The 18,630-nt window shown below is 40.5% G+C and overlaps 1 protein-coding gene across 1 annotated transcript; it reads right to left on the minus strand.

Annotated features, from left to right (window-relative positions):
• Nucleotides 1-13,521: 13,521 nt before the first annotated feature.
• Nucleotides 13,522-17,150, minus strand: neurod2 (neuronal differentiation 2). The gene is given in 3 exon segments (XM_077626670.1): nt 13,522-14,857; nt 16,886-16,923; nt 16,926-17,150. Coding segments are annotated over 3 exon segments (1,389 nt in total). The 5' UTR covers nt 17,092-17,150; the 3' UTR covers nt 13,522-13,672.
• Between the last annotated feature and the right edge of the window lie 1,480 nt (nt 17,151-18,630).

Raw genomic sequence — 18,630 nt, forward strand, 5'->3', positions numbered from 1 at the left:
CGTCTTGATAAACAAAGCAAACACAATCTGCCCTCAAAACCTTGATTTCAATTGTTGAAAACAATTTTAAAAATGCATTCTCAATCTCTAACTTGCAGACTTTAAACTAACACTGACAACTTTTCAAAAAGATCACAATTTTGCTTTTAATCTTGACCAATCTTAATTCTTCTCACTTTTTTAAAAAATATATTGGCTGCAATTAAATCCACAATCCATTGAAATGGCTGCGAATAACCATTAATACCAGTTCAAATGAGATAATGAGTTCAAATGTCTTCTAAAAATGGTGGTATTTCTCTATAAAAATATTAAAAATGTGAAAGTTTGAGCAGATGATGCTAAAAGGACATTTTTACACCAATGTCTTCTTTTGACAAAATCCTTTCAGTTCCAAGCAGAAGGATGAAAAGAGCAACATGATTGGATGTCCATCATCATCAAAAACACTAAAAGATTTAAGGCAGGTTATTCTATTGTCTTAATTAAAGAATCTGTCATGAAAACATATGAATCTAGAGAATAGTAAAACAAATCTCAGAAGACTTATCTTGAGCGTTAAATAAGACCAATCAGTGCTAATTTTATTAGCATGTTAAATATGCCTTCTACTTTATATTGGTTTTAGGATAACAAGTGTTCAAAGACCAAAATGTAGTTTGTATTTCAACATATGTGTAGTTTTCATTGTTATATATGTTTAGTGTTACTTCTTACCTCAAATAGAATGTAATAAAGTGTATAAAAACATAAACATTGCACTCTTAGCTAATAGCTATATACCCTATCAGTCAGTGTGAAACTCCACCATGTTTGCTCGATTAAAAATGTCATAGTTGATCACCAAGAATGACTTATTTTTATTGTTTTTTAGACCTGCAGTAAAATCATACAGCCTTACTTGAAATTGTTTTATGAAACCGTAACCCACCCATAAAAAAACACCATAATTTCCAAAATGTAGCATTAAAATGCTAACCCCATTTTACCATGCTAATTTCAAAAGCTCCAAACTTCATTTAAAATCCTTTCCATAATTTAAAATCTTAATAAAAAGCCTATCTTCCCAGTATAATTTAATATTTGAAATCTCCAAGACCGCCTTGAAACTAATTTGAAACCCTAACCCGCATCGAGTGCCCAACAGAGGCCACACAATCATCTCCATCTTCCCCCGTCTCAACTCTCGAGGGGGGCGACTGGTGGTGCGAGTGGGGGTCTTGTTGGCATTGCTCCACTCCTTTCTTCTCCAGCGCCAGGCTGCGTGTGCCGCTGTCTGCACGCAACCTGGCGCTCCTAGCAACGCCACCTCGCACGCGCCACATGGCGGCCCGGGTGGCGCACGCGCACACGCGGCGTTGTGGTGTTTACCCAAGCTTCCTCGGCGGCGTCTGTGCTAACATCAAGTCGAATGTTACTTGAGAAGGGAAACAAAGGAAGAATGACAAATTCATTCAAGTGCTAATAAGAATGCACAAAATAAAATGACTTGCTTAAAACTCCCTTTTTTTTTTTTACATATCTGCAATGGAGGGCGATGGACGGCCAATTCAGGGCTTGGCTGCCAATGGGACGTGTTTCGGCGTCAATGGCAGCCAAAGTCAATTTTCTCGTGTGATGGCGCCAAGGTGCCTCGCCGCGGCTGGGCGATTGAGACGCGCGTCGCGCATTAAGCGGTGTCACGAGGAAATTAAAGGCCAGATCGCTTTCTTAATCAGAGCACAAGCGCTCCGGTTAAGGAGGAATTAGGTGGACAGCTGCTGCATGGCGGTTTCCTCTCTCTCGCTCGCACTCTGGCTCGCTTCTCGTTTGTTTGGAAGGAGGCCTCGGTTCGGAGATGAAACCATATTAAGGTTAAATTACGATTTATGTCATGTAAAATTCAATTGAAATTAAAAAGGACTGTGAAATGGGATCAGGAGTTGGAGATATAATTTTTCGCATGGGATATGTGTGTGTGTATTCTGAGGGAAATTGACTCTATGCATCTGAGTGGTCTTGAATATTAGCCCATGTTTGAGGCGAAATTGGACGTACGGAAAAGTCACGTACCAAAAAAATTGAACAAGAAATTGCTGAAGCCCAACCTTAAAGAATGTAAAACTGGCTTCAAATTCAAAATTGAAACCAATTGAAAAACCTGTCTCTCTTGGTTACATTAATTTTAATATCTGCCGCTGCCTTCAAACCCTAGTTTGAAACCGACACCCTATTTCTGTCTGAAAAAAACTCATTCAAAAATGAAGGAAGCCTAATTTGAAGCCACATTGAAACCCCATTTCAAACCTCAAACCTTTTCTGACAACACCCATTAAAATCCATCCTTTTTCTTTTAATTTCAGACCTTGACCTTGACTACAAAAGTCAGTTTTAACAACTTTATATCTTAAAATCTCAAACCTAACTTGAAAACCACAACCTTCCTTTGAAACCCTCCACCTGGAAATCAAACCCCATTTAAGAACCCATTTTAAAAACAATCATTTGAAATTCTATCTTTGTCTTAAACCATATTTCAAAACCCTAACATTCATTTAAAATCCTATCTTTTCTCACTCCTTCAAACCCTTATCTAAAACGACCCCAGTCAAAAAAACACTTTAAAAATCAACCACAATCTGAAAACCTCTCAACACCCATTCAAAACTTGCCTTGAAAAAAACACCAAATTCTCCAGCAACACCTCCGTTTGGCGTGCCCAAGCGCAACACCACGGCAGCCATTTTGTGCGCATCCCATCGCTCCTACTGGGGGATTTTAGCAAATGAGCTTCAATGGGAAACAGGTAACCTCGACAGATGGCCGACGCTGAATTGCAAAGCTACGCGGGAGGAGCGTGGCGTCAAATGATGGTTGGGAGTATTCGCTACGAAAAGGGAAATGTCGGCGCCCTTTCATCGCTGCTTTAATTCTATTCGGTAGTAGCAAATGAAGACGCTCTCCTCTAATACGCGCCATAAAACAGCATGCCGGTGCCTCGGTAGAGAAATTGTTTTGGTGCTGTTCCAGGAGACTCAGTGGAAGCCCCCTTGGCTGACAGATGAGCTGTCGACATCATTGAGTTCCTCTATTTACACCTCAAGAGAAGCTTTGTAGAGGATTTATGAAGGTCCGCTCCACAAAGTTCAGGTGTCGCTCCGCTTTTTAGCCAAAGAGAACGGGGCGCATTCATTTTCATCAGCAGGATGAACCGGAATGACGCCCCCGAGAGCAGAGGGCCAGCCCCCGTCTGGACGTTGGATTCTCACCATTAACGACAAGAGACGTCCAAACCGTTTGAACTGGGAGAGCCGGGAAGGAATCATTCGCTGCCAGTTCCAATGGTTTGGACGTCTATTGGCGTCAATGACAAACAATTAGTTCATAATTGGAGGCGAAGAAGCCTGTTAAATAATTAGTCGATCTAATTTTGCCAAATGACAAAAGCCCTCTGAATTCTGGTACTTAGTTTAATTAAAAAAATGTTATAATTAAATGATTAAAGTGGGGAGGTTTTTGGTTTAATTCAATACTAGTGCAGCTGATATAAAAAGAAATAACATCAATATTTTGCAGTACTTGTTGCTTAGTGTATATAATTTTTTGCTTGTCTGTATTATATTTGTATATTTTCAAATCTATAGTTTATGTAATGTTCTACACATATTTTTTTTCCATTATTGCCTTCACTGTATATTCCCTTTACTTGAAAAAATTACAAATAAAGCGTAAACGTACACTATGGATTGGGTGTCTATTTTCGTCATTGGCAAACAATTAGTTAATAATTGGTTGGGTGGGGGCTGCCAAATGATCATGAATTTGCCTAATTAAAAAAACACGCTGAATTATTAAGCATGACCTATTAAAATTACGTAATGTAATGATTAAATAGAATAAAAACAGTTTCAATTTTCTTGTTTTATTAATAAAAACAACTTCAATATGTCATCGTACTTTACAATCGGTGTAAATAATTTTCCCTCGTCTGTATACAATTAACTCTATAATAATATTTTACACACCAATTTTCAATAGATACTCATTGTATTTTGTTGTTGTTGTAAAATGTACATATTAACAGTAAACCAATAAAGCAGCATTAGAAGCACTAATGTGTTTGTGGAAAAAAATATTTATTAAAAAAAAAGGATGACTGAATTAAGTATAATATGAAATGAAATTACCCTTAATTTCAACTGTCAACATTACGCAGATTATAAAAAATAAAAGTCTAAAGGAACATTTAACCATCATAAAACGTAAAGACAGAATAGATGTTAGTTTGTGCGCTTGTGTGTTTGTGAGCGGAGAAGGCGGAAGGGGGGCAACACAACAGATGGCGCGCCACGCTGCGAAAGACATCGGCTGCCACGGGTGGGGTTGGGGGGGCTTAGGGGCGTTAGGGGGGCAAGTGGGGGCAGATAAATGAAAGTGGGAGGGGGGTGGGGGGGTGACTGTTTCCCCATAGAGCCAGCGGGGATGATGATGATGATGAGGACTAGTTGTGTGCATGCGTGTGTGTGTGTGTATATGTACATACCTTCATGTGTGAAGACAGAGATTGACACACACACACACACACACACACACACACACACACCTGCACACAGCTAGTGGAAAAGCCTCCACACGAGCACACTGGAAATTACTTTTAACCCAGTTGTTGTGATGAACAACAAATCGGGATGGTCACGTCACATTAATCAGCCCGCGGCAAAACGAACATGTGTGAAGGAAATGTAATCACACTGCTTTTGTTTTTTATTCCGTCATAATGAATTTATCGTTGGGTGTGCTCAGCCAGGAACTTTGGAAAGATGAGAAACGATCAATATTGGACAAAGTTTTGATGATGCACTTTGTGAACAGGAGAAACACTATTTGGATGAACCAATATTGAAATATTTCACTATCCTAAACACTATTTTTGCACTTATACATATTGAAGACAAACTAATGCTATTGTACATTACTAACAGAACACATTTTTGAAATACTTCACTACCCTAAACACTATTTTTCCACTTCTACATATTAAACACAAACTAATGCTATTGTACAATACTAACAGAACATCTTTTTCTATCACACTTTTCAAATAAAGGAGCTAAAGTGTTAACTTTTCAATATTCTCAAAATTATTGATGTTAGTTTCCTTAAAAAACTCAAATGACTAATACTACACTCTCACTCCCAAAAAAGAAAACAGCCTCCCAATGTCACACTTTCCAAAAATGAACCTAAACAATTCTATAAAAGAAGACAAAGTGTTGAAAACAAAACAATCACCAATGCAATTCCCTAAAAACAAACCATCAATATGTCCCTTTCCTCAAAAGAAGCCAAACTACTGTATTTCAATTTCCCAAAACAAAAATCCACACCTCATAGGAGCACTTACAACCATTCTAAAACAAAATACTGATCATTAACACCTATTTCCTCTCTAAATTGAATCTGACCTTTCCTATATGAACTAAAATGGCCCCCCCATCACTCCCACCACTCACACCAGCCCAGTTGGTATATATGGTGCTGCCTACTGAACAGATGTTGTGGAATTTAACATGCAAAACAAAAAAAAAGCCCCAACTCAATTCAACACAGACACACACACACACAAACCCACACCCATAATACACATAACCCCCCCAGCTGGCCCCGCCATCAACGTGCCATGTGGCGCTTCATTCCCTCTGGCATTCCCACTCTGGCAACTCCACCGCGTCTGGCAACTGGAAACACACATTCACACACACACACATAAACACACACACGGCGTTGACTATTCATGGCCATACTTTATGCACGGATGTAACGTAACTTCACACGGTATTTACGAGCATTAGAACACAATCCCTTCCCCGTAGGTTTTAATGTACACAAGCCAACGCAACCTGTCACGCTAGCAGAGGTGCTCGGAAACACCCCGGCGGAATTCCGGTAACCATGGAGATGTCCAAGCTCATCGGTAATAGAATCTCAACTTGAGAGGGATTTATTCAGGGGGAAAGAGTTGATTTATTCATCCTGTCGGACGCCGACGAGCTTCCGACGTATTCGCTCTGATGTTCGGCTCTGATGGACGCTTATTGCCTCTGCCAAGAAGGTTATGTTTTCATCACCTTCTGTTTGTTATTTTTTTTTGGGGGGGGGGGGGGGGGGGGGAATTAGGAAAAGATACTCTCATCTTTTTTTACATGGTCATCCCGTAAATGGCTGCTTCAAAGATGGGAGAAGTCTCATCCTTTGGAATGATTTTGACTCGAAAGTTAGAGTACAATCCCCTTTATATAAATGTAGCAGTTTTTTGGTGGAGAGATTTTTAGGGAAGTACAAGAGTGGAAGTTTGCCTTCATTTTAGTGAAGAAAACACAATCATATGTGTTGTTTGAAGATTGGGACATCAATTAGTATGCTTTTTTTTGGTGGGACATCACTGTTTTTGTGGGTTTTCAAAAGGGAGAGACGTCAATCCTTGTTCTGTTTTCAAAACTGCAACTTTCAGTTTAGACCAACATCAACATTTCTTTGTCAGCAGAAACTGCAACTTCAACACAATCCTTTCATTAACATATGAAACGTAGTCTTCACTTAAGGAGAGTGCAACATCAATATTTTGTCTTCTTATTTGAGAAGTGAAACATCAATCATTTTTTTCCACATTTTTCATAGGTTGCAACATCAACAGTTTCTTTGGGAGATTGCAACATTGATAGGATGCCCTAGTTGGAACATTTATCAGTTTTTTTGTCCTTATTTTAATTAAATATAAAATTATTTTTTGTTCGGGGAGGTTTAACATCCATATTTAGTTTTCATTTTCAGAAAAAGAATCATTACTTGTATTTTTTTTCAAAAAAACCAATTCATTATCACAAATCTTGATCACTTGCAGAGAATTGATGGAGTGAAAACTTGAATACAATAAATAAAAGTATCATTATTAATGTGTACATGAATAGACAGGAGATGGATAACCAAAGCAAGTTGTTTTAATTAAGCCACACGAGTTGACAAATGTAGTAACATTCTTTTCAAGCGACAATGACAATAATTAATTCCCAATTACTGGGCATTTTTCTCTTGCCTACAGCTGCAGTAAATTCACAAAATGTCGGAACAATAACTCCCGGTGTTTACCGACAGCAGTAACAAGTCATAAAGGACACCAGGCCTTCATTTTCTCCTCAGCTGAGTCCATCAATCACACATAAGAACTCCCCGCGCGTATAAATCTTGTAAACCCTTTAGGACACTTTTAGAGTCTTTGCGATGGCTGGCATCCGGTTAAAAGTGACTCCGTCGCTAAATTCATAATTGGACGAGTGTTTATGTTCTGATGCGCATTAATTCATTCATGAGCGCATATGCATGAGCATATGTTCAATAGCAGCACGTCTCTACGCGAGCCTCCCGATTCAGCGGATGACCGCGCCCCACTCCTCAAGCCGCCGCCACTCGGGAAGCGCCTCTCCTCCGCGTTCCTCTTCGGATAATCTTTTTTAATCCGGAGAGGCGCGCACTCCATTCCATTTACTGGCCGGCCAGACACACTTGACAAAGTCATCAAAATGCATCGTTGATGTGTTTCCTCAAATATTGGCATTCTAATTGACACCGTGCCTCAATTAGGGCACTTGAACAAATAAACACCTCACCCAGAATTGCCCTTCTCTTGCAACGTCAATATAGAAAACGTAATCTTTGTTTTCGCAGAGGGAAAGCGCTAGTACAACTTATTTTTTTAGGCAAAAACAACATCAAATTTGTCTTGAGTTTGAGAAAAATACAAGATCAAGACCTATTTAATTAGGAAATGCAATGAGATTGTCTGAAAATGTAACATCAATACTCTGTTTTTGCATCAAATTGCACTATTAGCGTCTTCTAATTGTGCAACAGTTTTGTCCTGATTTGCAAAATCCATCTAAGTTCTTCTGTTATAAAAAAGCAATTATGAATTTGTCTTCATTTTAAGGAAATGTGATGTCAATACTACACTATCGCGAATTCATCACAACTCGGCTAGGATACGCCAAATATAAATGCTACGTTTATAGTGTAGGAACAATAATACAAAATTGAAATGGGGGGAAAGGCAATCGTATTTCAAATAAGATTAAATAGAAACCATAAAAACAATGTCCTTACATTGCGGTTCTTCACCTATTGCGCCAAGTCTTAGAACCGCTTAACCGCGATAGATGAGATATTACTGTAGTTCCTTCCATTTTTGTGCAGTGCTTTTTTTAATATTTTTCTTCTTTTTTGGAATGTGATTCTCTTTCTTTTAATGAAAGAGCAACATGAAGAATCTTCTTAGAGTCTTGTTTTCTGGTCGGTGCAGTAACAACAGTGCATATTTTCATATGTCATCATGAAAGAGCAACATGAGTAATTTGTGTTTGTTTTAAAAAATACTTAAAAAACGATTTGTCGCTTTTTCCAAGAAGTGAATCATCGATGTTTTCTGTTTTAGAAAAAGTGCCACCGCAGTAGTTTTCCCTTTTCACAATGTGTAAATAAATCCTGTTTTTCATAAAGTACAATCGGTCATTTTAGATCAAATCACTAGTTTGAAAATCAGACACAAACTGACTTATTATGCTACAAAATATATATTATATTGCATTATGTACAGCAACATCTATTAGGGCATTTAACAATGTTTGGATTAGGTGCAGGACTGCAATGCATCCCACCAATAGCTGTTTCTAATATTTTGACCACCACGTTTCCCGGTTGTCATTTGGAAAATGAGGACTGGCGTCGACAGACAGCGGCCAACTAGGTGAAATCCATACAAGGTCAAACACGCATTGAGGTCAAAGTCGAAACCTGCGGGTGGTGGCGGAGGACTCCAAATCAGCGATTAAAGTGGCCGTGTGTATGTGTGTGTGTGTGTTTGTGTGTTGGGAGCATCTGTGTGTTTGAATTCAGTGACAGATGTTCATTAGTCTTTGACAAGCCCACACTGCTCACGTCTCCAAGCAGTGAAGGCATGAACATAAGGACCAGAAAAACATCCCAGCCTTCCTGATGATTATTGGGGGGAGTAAAATATTCCAAATTATGATTTTCACCCAAAAAATCATTTTGTATTGGGGTTAACACGATGCTAATTTGTTTATCTTTTGCAAGGGTGTAATTAAGGTAGCTCTACTTACGAATGGTTTTATATATTAATTTTTCATGTTATATGCAAATTACTGGTCCAACAATCTGTATCCACTATTTTATTTTGAAATCGTCCCCATAGCATTGCGTCCTGCATGTCAATCTCCCTAACCCCCCACAGGGCTCCCATTGGCTGTCTCACAAAAAAATTGTCCATGTTTTGTTTTGATTTTTTTGGAGTGGCTTTCATGCAACTTTGTTCTTTACTTAAAATTACTGGTGCAAAAAAAATGAAGAAGCAGGCCCTTTTTTCTACCTATGACTGATATTGCATGTTCTACTTAATAAATTGTTTTGATTTCATAATTAGGAGTTGTTTAAATGCGTGTTTGTGTGCGTGTGCTTGTGTGCTTTGTGTCTGTTTCCTAACGCCTAACTCTTCTGAATCGTCAAATATTGCAAATATGAAGCATCAACGTATTTTGTCATTGGCAGTGATGTTTTACTGTTTAAAAAAAATGCAAATCTCCATTCATTAATGTACACATGATGATGCATCAAACTGAAAATTTGCAATTCTTCACTTTGGCTGTAGTTTTTGAAAACCTTTCGCTTTAACTGTTCATTCATTCAGTCATTTTTAACACTGCTTATTGTCAGGGACGCTAAAGTCTCTTCCATATAGAAATAAACTACCAGTTGCACTCACAATCACAATGTCAGTGAGTGGGAATTGACCCCACCAAAATTAGGTGAAGAAACACTAGACGAGCGGGTGTCTCATGTCATCTGTTGTCAACCAAAATTGAATCGAAAACAACTTTGACATGAGGATGTGAATATCCAGTAACTACTCCTGGAAGCGATATTTTAAGTACTGTATATCTACAACCACTATGGGTTGATGACATAATAGTATGAAGCCAAATAATGATGCCAATTTCTGTCGACAGCAAACTGTGCTCCTAAAAAATGTAGAATTTATCTTTACACGCTATTGCAGGAGTGCTATATCAACGAAAATGCTGTATTTTGACATGTCGAAACACAATATAAATACTTAAAAGAAAAACATTTTACATTGGACTCCTCTATAACTTATTGATGGCGATAGAGGAGGACAGTATTGCAGTCAATTATTCCACCTTTGAAGGTTAAAAAAATTATCCTTACTTGCTATTCCAGAAGCGCTATATAGTATCAATGAAAATGCTACATTTTGACATGTTAAACACAATATAAATATTTAAAAGTAAAACATTTTACATTGTGCTCCTCTATAACTCCTTGATGCCCATAGAAGACAGTATTGCAATCAATTATTCCACTTTTTTTTGCATTTACGTGCCAAAACTTTTGTCCAGTGCAAATTTTCAAGAACTACGTGATACATTTTGAGTATGTATGTTGTAACAAGAAGCTGACCGCCCAATAGCAAAGAGCCGAGCGAGGGTGTGATGTACTGAGAGAGTGTGTTAGCCGGCAGTGACCGTGTGCTGAGAAAGGTGACGAGAGAAATGTACTTGTGATTTGAAAAAAAAACATGAAAAAAGAAGTATAGTGTTAGTTCAGGCTGGAAGAGGAAAAACTGAAGAAGAACCCCCAAAAAATGGAGGCAACGAGTTGGACTGAATACCATGTGACGGGTCCAGCTGGGAGTTTGCCCGCCCCGCAGCACTGCAAAAGCCCTCAATATGGACGCCAATTACTGCTGCCCGCATGACCGTGCCACGGCGGCTTCTTCCTCTCTCACCCTCCTCTTCCTCTACGCCTCTCCTTCACCCTCCTCATTTCCTCACACTCCCTGAAAGATAAATAAATAAATTTGAGGGAGAAAAAAAACACTCCTGCCATCTGTGCAGCAAACACCACTGCATAATAGACACTCACCGGCCACTTCATTAGGTACACCTGCACAAGCTAATGAGCTCAATGACAAGAGACGCATAACAACAATAACATGTATGAATATGGTTATGATGTTCTGCGCTGACATACAACTGCACCTTTTTGAAAATGATAAACTATGGGGGAAGGGGCTGTTTAAGAATTAGTTGTTTTTTGTTTAACGTTTAAAAAATATTTGACTCATCTACTGCCATTGATGACCAAAGACGTCCAATCCATTTGAACCGGGAGGGGTTGGCATCGATTGAAATATGTTTCAGGGCCTCAGTAGGTACTGCTTTTTATCCATTTATTTATTTATTTTAAGTGAAATAGATGAAATTGTAGGTAAATGTGTTTCATGTTTTTTTTTCATTGGGTTAAAAAAAAAGGAATGGAAAGTGGGAAAGTGGGAATTACACAGATTTTATCGGTCAAATAACAAAATACTATTGTTGATCTTTTCTGATTAATCATTTTGATGAAATGAACCATGCATCAAAAGGTACATTTATGATGCAATTTTGATGCAGATAGTCGTTAAAACCAATTTGGGAATTTTATATTTAATTATTTGCTCAAATTTTCCCTAATTGTAACTTTGTACTTTATTACTAATTTAGCAAATTCCGTTTTTCAATTGGGGGGAAATATGAAAATATGTATTATCATTTGTGTTTGTAGGTTGGCTGAATAAACGTAAAATATGTATGTAACTTTTGATATACTGGAAATATATACAAATTAGGAATATGATATAAACACACACACACACATACACACATAATAATCCTTACTTCCCACATTTAAAAAAATACTTTTTTTAAATGATGGAATATTTAACCAAATTAATGTATGACAGGGCTAATATAATTGTAAAATGATCCAGCTGGAGATTGAAGCTCATAAAAAATTAAGTTACATGGTTGATTGAATTATATTCTGCACAGTATTTATGAAGGCCTTTTGAAGACATTGATTTCGACAAACAGTCATGTTCCACTTATTAATATCAGAGGGACCTAAATTTGAAATCTCGGTTCACAAAGGCAAGAAATGAATTCCAATGAGCGTCAAATACAAAATGGAAAATACATTCTTCACATGTAAGGAATTAAAAGGTGCAGCTTTGTTGTTGTTGTTGTTTTTTTTAGCAGTTGTGCAGTGGCAGAGTAATGAACAGATGCTGTAGGAATTAGCAAAGAAACACCGGGGCCCTCCCACAAGGGCCCGCGTTTGGCCGGGCTGCAGCGGGATGCAGCGGGGATGCAAGGCGCAGCTGCACGAGGACCAGCGACGTGACAGCGGCGTCCACATAGCGATTTGCTGCCAATGACTGCCACCTGTATCGCCTCTTCAAATTCTGATGGACATATGTGCATGCTTAAGGTGCACTGTCACTTTGGTACTAAAGTGTGACGTCAAAACCGCAAAGTGGACTCAATTCTATCAAATGCCTGCAGAAAAAGGCCGGTTTTTCTTATGACGATTGCATTTGAAAAAAAGGTTACTTTTTCATTTCTGTAGATTTGTATGGTTAAGACACTGCGAATTAAATTTGAAAGAGATATTTAAGTTTAAACTTTTATTTGGGGTTAATATTATTTTTTGAGCTGCGTGTATTAAAAAGTATGTGTGTATTATTCATTCAAGTGAGCTTTGATTTATCATTAATTTGCGGTTCTATTTTTTTTTGTATAATTTTAAAACACAGCTCGTTTTGAAGTGTAGTGTTATAAAACATGTATATATATATATATATATATATATATATATATATATATATATACATATATTGATGTTTTATAACTAGACGTTCCAAGTTTACACTTCAAAACGAGATATATATACACACATATATGTATATATAATTCACTTTTAATAAAATCCTCCAAAGGGCACAAAATATTCACATGTTTTTTCTATTAATAATCTTAAGCATTTAGAGAGTGTGAGAAAGAGAGTGATAGAGGGAGAGGGAGGGGGAGAGAGAGAGAGAGAGAGAGAGAGAGAGAGAGAGAGAGAGAGAGAGAGAGAGAGAGAGAGAGAGAGAGAGAGAGAGAGAGAGAGAGAGAGAGAGAGACGCCTGCACATTTTGAGAACCAAAGCAACATATGGGACATGTAGGCGGCTGTCCAACATGGCGTCTGCATGCTCCCAGCTATTATTATTAATATTATGAATATTGATTTGAGAAATCAGTTCTGTCGTGGTCTGGCCATAAGAGAAGGAAAATTGTTTTTCATTTGCACAGGAATGATTTTCCATGCAGTGTTTCAAAATGCAGTAAAGTGTAAAGAATGGTTCAAATGCAGTGTTAAGGTTATACAATTCAATATTTTGTTTTGTGAGAAAAATATTAGTAGATAATTGTTTAAGGTTAAATACACAATTTTCATATATGATATTTGGTCATTTATGGAATCGTTGTAAATTAAGGTCCCTTCTTTTACAAATAAAATAAGATGTAAAAAAAAAACTATATATATACCACTGAGTGTAATGCGATGGGTTGAGAGCATACATATGATATATCAGGCAATTATAAAACATTTTTATTTGTGTACTTCGTTATTATTACACGTGTCTCGCCATTTTGCACACACAAAAACTCACAAGGAACAACAAGATTTGTTTGTCATCAGATTACAGGAGGAGACTCGGACGGATTGTCACTCGAAGGTCAGTTGTGGAAAAAGGCGCTGATGTCCTCGTAGGGGCCCACCGCGCGCTCGTGGTGGCCCTCGTGGAAGGGGGGGATGTTCTCTGAGTGCGGGCCCCCGGCGCGCGCTCCCGAGGGGCCAAACGCCAAAGCGCGCCCGGCTCTGGAGTAATGCATAGACGAGTAGTGATAGTTCCGCTCGGCGTCGAGATCCTGCGGCTTGGCCGAGGAGGCACCGCCGATTCCGATCCCGACGCCGACGCCCAAGCACCCGGGTGGGCTGTGCTGGCCCTCGTATTCCGGGCTCAAGTAGTCCGGCGACGCCCCGCCCGGTGGGTAGCCGACGTCGTATCCGGAGGCGTACGAGTGCCCCCGCATGTTCAAGGGCCCGGCGCCCGGGGCTTGGTAGTTGGGGCTGCCCAGGCGGCACCGGTAGGATGCCGCCGCCGCTGCCGCAGCCGCCGCCGCCGCCGCGGACGACGACGTCGACGACGACGAGTACGGATGCAAGGAGAAGGGCGAACCGGGCATGTGGAAGCGCGCCGCGTCCGGCTCCGTGAGGAAGTTGCGCGTGTTGAGCTGCAAGCATCCGGCCACCAGGTTGGTGGTGGGCTGCGAGAGGCCCTTGCACAGCATCTGCACGTAGCTCACCACGTCCGGACGCTTGCCGTTGCGCAAAATCTCGCCCAGGGCCAGGATGTAGTTTTTGGCCAGGCGCAGGGTCTCGATTTTGGACAGCTTCTGGGTCTTGGAGTAGCACGGCACCACTTTGCGCAGGTTGTCCAGCGCCGAGTTGAGGTCGTGCATGCGCGTGCGCTCACGAGCGTTGGCCTTCACCCGCCGCACTTTGGAGCGCTCCTGACGTGCGGCGCTCGTTTTGCGCTTCTTCGGACCGCGTTTTTTGCCCACTTTGTCCTCGCCCACGCAGCCGCCGCCACCTCCACCGCCACCGCCCTCCACCTCCTCTTCCTCCTCCTCCTCCTCGTCCTCTTCTTCATCGTCGTCTGCCATTTCGGACTCGGCCCGGCTGCTGCTGTCCCCCCCGCGTGCCTCGTCCAGGTCATCCTCCCCCCCGAGGAGGTGTCTCTCGCGCTCGGGCTTCACCTTGCAGGCCAGCTGCTCGGCGTCCGGGTCGTCAGCCCAGTCCGCCGCGAGCCGCTGGACGTCCGGCAGAACCTCACTGAAGAGACGGCTCAACATTGTCACCTGCAACAAGAAGGAGGCGGGGTCCCGGGCGCCGTGTTTAAATGGAGTCGATGATGTCATCTTTATGATTGGATGGGTAAACGACTGAGCACGAAAAAAATTAAAAAATAAAGAAATAAAGAAATAAAAATCTCTGGAAAGGGAGGTGATGGCTGCAGCACGTGATCACGATGCACAGCTAAAGATGAGGAATCCTATATTATTATTAGGTTGAGATGAACAAGGTCATATGAATAGGCACACCTGCAACATGTGACAATGTGTGTGATGCCATGTTATTAAATGAACTTAAAAGATGGGATGATAAATGGAAGCTATATTTTAACTGGTTCGTTTATAGCAGACAAAGGGATGATGCGAAAAAAAGTAATCCAGGGGATGTCAGTTGAGATTTGATATAAGGTCACATTGTAAGTGCACCTGTTAGAACAGAACACAGGATGCAAAATGATTGGAAATGAAACTTCAACCCTTTATAAAGTAAAACAAAACTAAACTATTGTGGGTCATTAAAACAATACCTATCAATTGTTGTCTTTATTTTATAATTGATTACAATTGTATTTTGATGTATAGGTAAATGCGTAGACATCCATGAAACGTGAAAATCTGAAAAAAATTAAGTAAAATGAATAAAAATTGAAATACATCCTAAAGTAAATTTTCCTTCTGATGAGTATTAACTCATTGCCTGCCATCGACAGGAATGCACATCCGAATCCTTTAAACTGGGCGGACTGGCCGCGGATGCGCCATTGCTGGCACTGGACGTCCAATCCGTTTTGAATGGGAGGATTGGTACATTGAGTCTATTCCAGTCAAGCGCCATCAGTGGCTGCCATTGAGTTGAATATCGAAGAAAAAAAAGGGTTGAAGATATATCATAAAGGACGTCCATGACAACAGGAGGTGACGCATGTGGAGGTGTCCGGTCACTTTATTAGGCACACCTGCAACATGTCTCAGGGAATATGATGGAGGACACTTACAACACAGGATGAGCACAAATAAACGCAAATATTCGAGTTTTTGTTACGGGGAATGTCGAGTACGCGGAATGCGACAAAATGGCTGCCACGCGTCGGGTCATTTTATTAGGCACACCTGTAACATGGATGGGGTGCATAGGTCAGGTCTCACTACTTGGTACGTAATTGGATGGATGGATAGATGTTTGGATGGGGGTGATAGGGAACGTCATGTTATTACTAGGTAGACCTGCAATACACTAAACACTAAAGAATTTATGTGACAGGTCATACAATTAGAAATACCGATTACATGGGGTGACAAAATGGCTGGGCCCCACTTTTAGGTATGCTTACATGTTCCGAATATTCTGCCTGTCATTGCGGCATATCACAAAGTCAAATTGGCATGAAAACAATCGTAGTTGGCCAGGGCGTGGCTTGCAGGTGCACCTAATTGGTTGACAAGTGCGCAGATTTAGAGGCCAAATGTTCAGAACCCGTCACATAGTAATACAAAGGTATAAAATAATGCTTATTTGTAATTAAAGATGCATCAAGTTAAATGGGATCATCCAAATATTTTAAAGGCGATGACGTTCTAAGACAAATTGTTTGGAGTTGATCTAAACATCAAAAAGGGAGCATTTGGGTTAAAAACCCTTTTCAATTTGTTCACATTGTTTTTATTTTGAATTATAACTAGAAAGGCTTTTATTGCATTTTTTACAATGTGTTAGCTTGACTTTAAACTGTATTTGTAAGTCCAGCAATTCTGCAATTCAGTGAAATGATTTGAAAATCCATAAACACTCAAAAGCATGAAACGTAATACGATAAACGCACACGATCAATATCTTGTCAATTATCATGCGTGTGTATCCCAAAGGAGAATGCTGACACATACACACACACACATGCGCAAACACACACACACACGTACACAAAACATCTCGTATTTTTTGCTTGCAACGAGGGTCCATGAATGACAAAATGCAATTAATGGCGGGATGGTGCGGGATAACAAAGAAATGGAAACGGGCATTTGGGAAGCACCTACCTGGCGTTTGTTTACACCATGTCGCCTTGGCGTCGCGCGAGCGAAGAAGGTTCTGCTGCGTGTTCCCCGCTCGAGCGCCAACCTTCCTCTTCCTCCTCCTCCTCTTCTTCTGCGGCCACCCTGCCTCTGTCTGCAGCCCAGACGCGCGCGAGGGGAGGAAGCGCACGGGTGACTTGCGTGGCGGGGCTGTGTGATGCCAGGCCCATATGGCTGGCACGTCATTGGCAAGAGCCATCACATGAGAGCCGCTGATTGACATGCGGCCGCATTCGCAGAGACTGGCTTCGCCCCCCCTGGGGGCGGGTGGCGGAGGGGGGGCCGGTTGAGAAGAACTCGCCATCTGTCGCCTAGCGCTGAAAGGCAAAATGAAATAAGCGGTAAGTGAGTGGGTTCACACTGGTTCTGTTTGGGAGGAAAAACGGGGTCAGTCGCAAAAAGGTTAGAGACGTGTAATCGTGATCAGAGGCGGCCATTTTAAAATGGGACGAGAGTTGCACCTGATTTGGATGTTGGTAAGGGTCCGAGTTGGAAATGGGAGTTTTGAGGTGAGGTTTGGGTGAGATAGATAGATGTCTCATGAGTTTGGGCGACTATCACTGTCATTGAGTTGGGATTTCAAAATAAGGCCAAACTATATGGTTATGTTAAGATTTCAAGCCAGGATTCAGGTTTTAAACTAAAGTTTTAGGAATTTAGGGGTTTCAAGCCAGGGATAATTTAGGTTTGAAGCGATAGGGCTTGAAAATTAGGGGTTTTAGATTGGTTAAGGGTTTGTTCAGTTTATCAATACGTTGCTGCAATTTTTCTAACAGTTTAAACGGGGTGTTAATGTTGCAAATGAGAGTTATGGTTTAATATTAAGCTTTAAAGCCACAATTAGTGTCTAAAACTAAGGTTTTAAGCCTGACTTAAGGTTTACAAAATAAGGTATGTTAGTGTTTTGAACCAGGTTTCAAGTTAGGGTTTTATGCACGCATCAGAAATGTAGGTGCCATGTATAAGGTTGCGAGCAAAGATTCAGGTTTTAGGCCGAGGGGAGGCTTTTAAACAAGGGCTTTAATCCTTGGTGAGTGTTTCAAATGGTGACTTATGGTGCAAGTGAATGCAGCACAATGATAGTAAATATTCAAGTCAAATGAACACCTCACTAATGAGAGTTTATCATTCCTAAACGATTTATCGGTGAAATAATTCCGGAACAATCCCCGTGTTCCCACATGGGGAAGGAACTGCACCAGACAGAAGGACACAATATGGCGGCCGCCCTAAAGCCGTGGTGTCGGGGCACCATCGCCTAAACGAGTCAATTGAACCGAGCTAAAGCGGCGCCCTCGCCGATGTGACCGCTTGCCAAGCTTGGCACGGGCGGGCACGCAGACAGCGTGGGCAGGCCAATAAACGGGAGAGGGAAAAGAATATTGATAGAAATGAGTTTTATTTCAGTTCTACGCACATTTTGGAAATGCTCACTATCGCTTCCAAATAGTCGCGTTTAAACTTCTTGGCTACTAAGAATTGATCAGTTCGGAAAAAAAACCATACATTTTTTTCTGCTTTAATAAAAAAAGAAGGTCATGTCATTCTGAAGAAAACAAGTTGTATTAGTTGACATATTTATACATTTTGTTTTTCCAAAGATGAAATATATTCATCGTGACGGGGGACATCTGGTTTTGTTGAGAAGACATATTTTCCTGAAACAAATGAAAAAAACAACAACTATATATTAAATATTAGGGATGCAA

Source organism: Stigmatopora argus, chromosome 18 (assembly GCF_051989625.1).
Source record: "Stigmatopora argus isolate UIUO_Sarg chromosome 18, RoL_Sarg_1.0, whole genome shotgun sequence".
In the NCBI taxonomy this organism is placed as follows: Eukaryota; Metazoa; Chordata; class Actinopteri; order Syngnathiformes; family Syngnathidae; genus Stigmatopora; species Stigmatopora argus.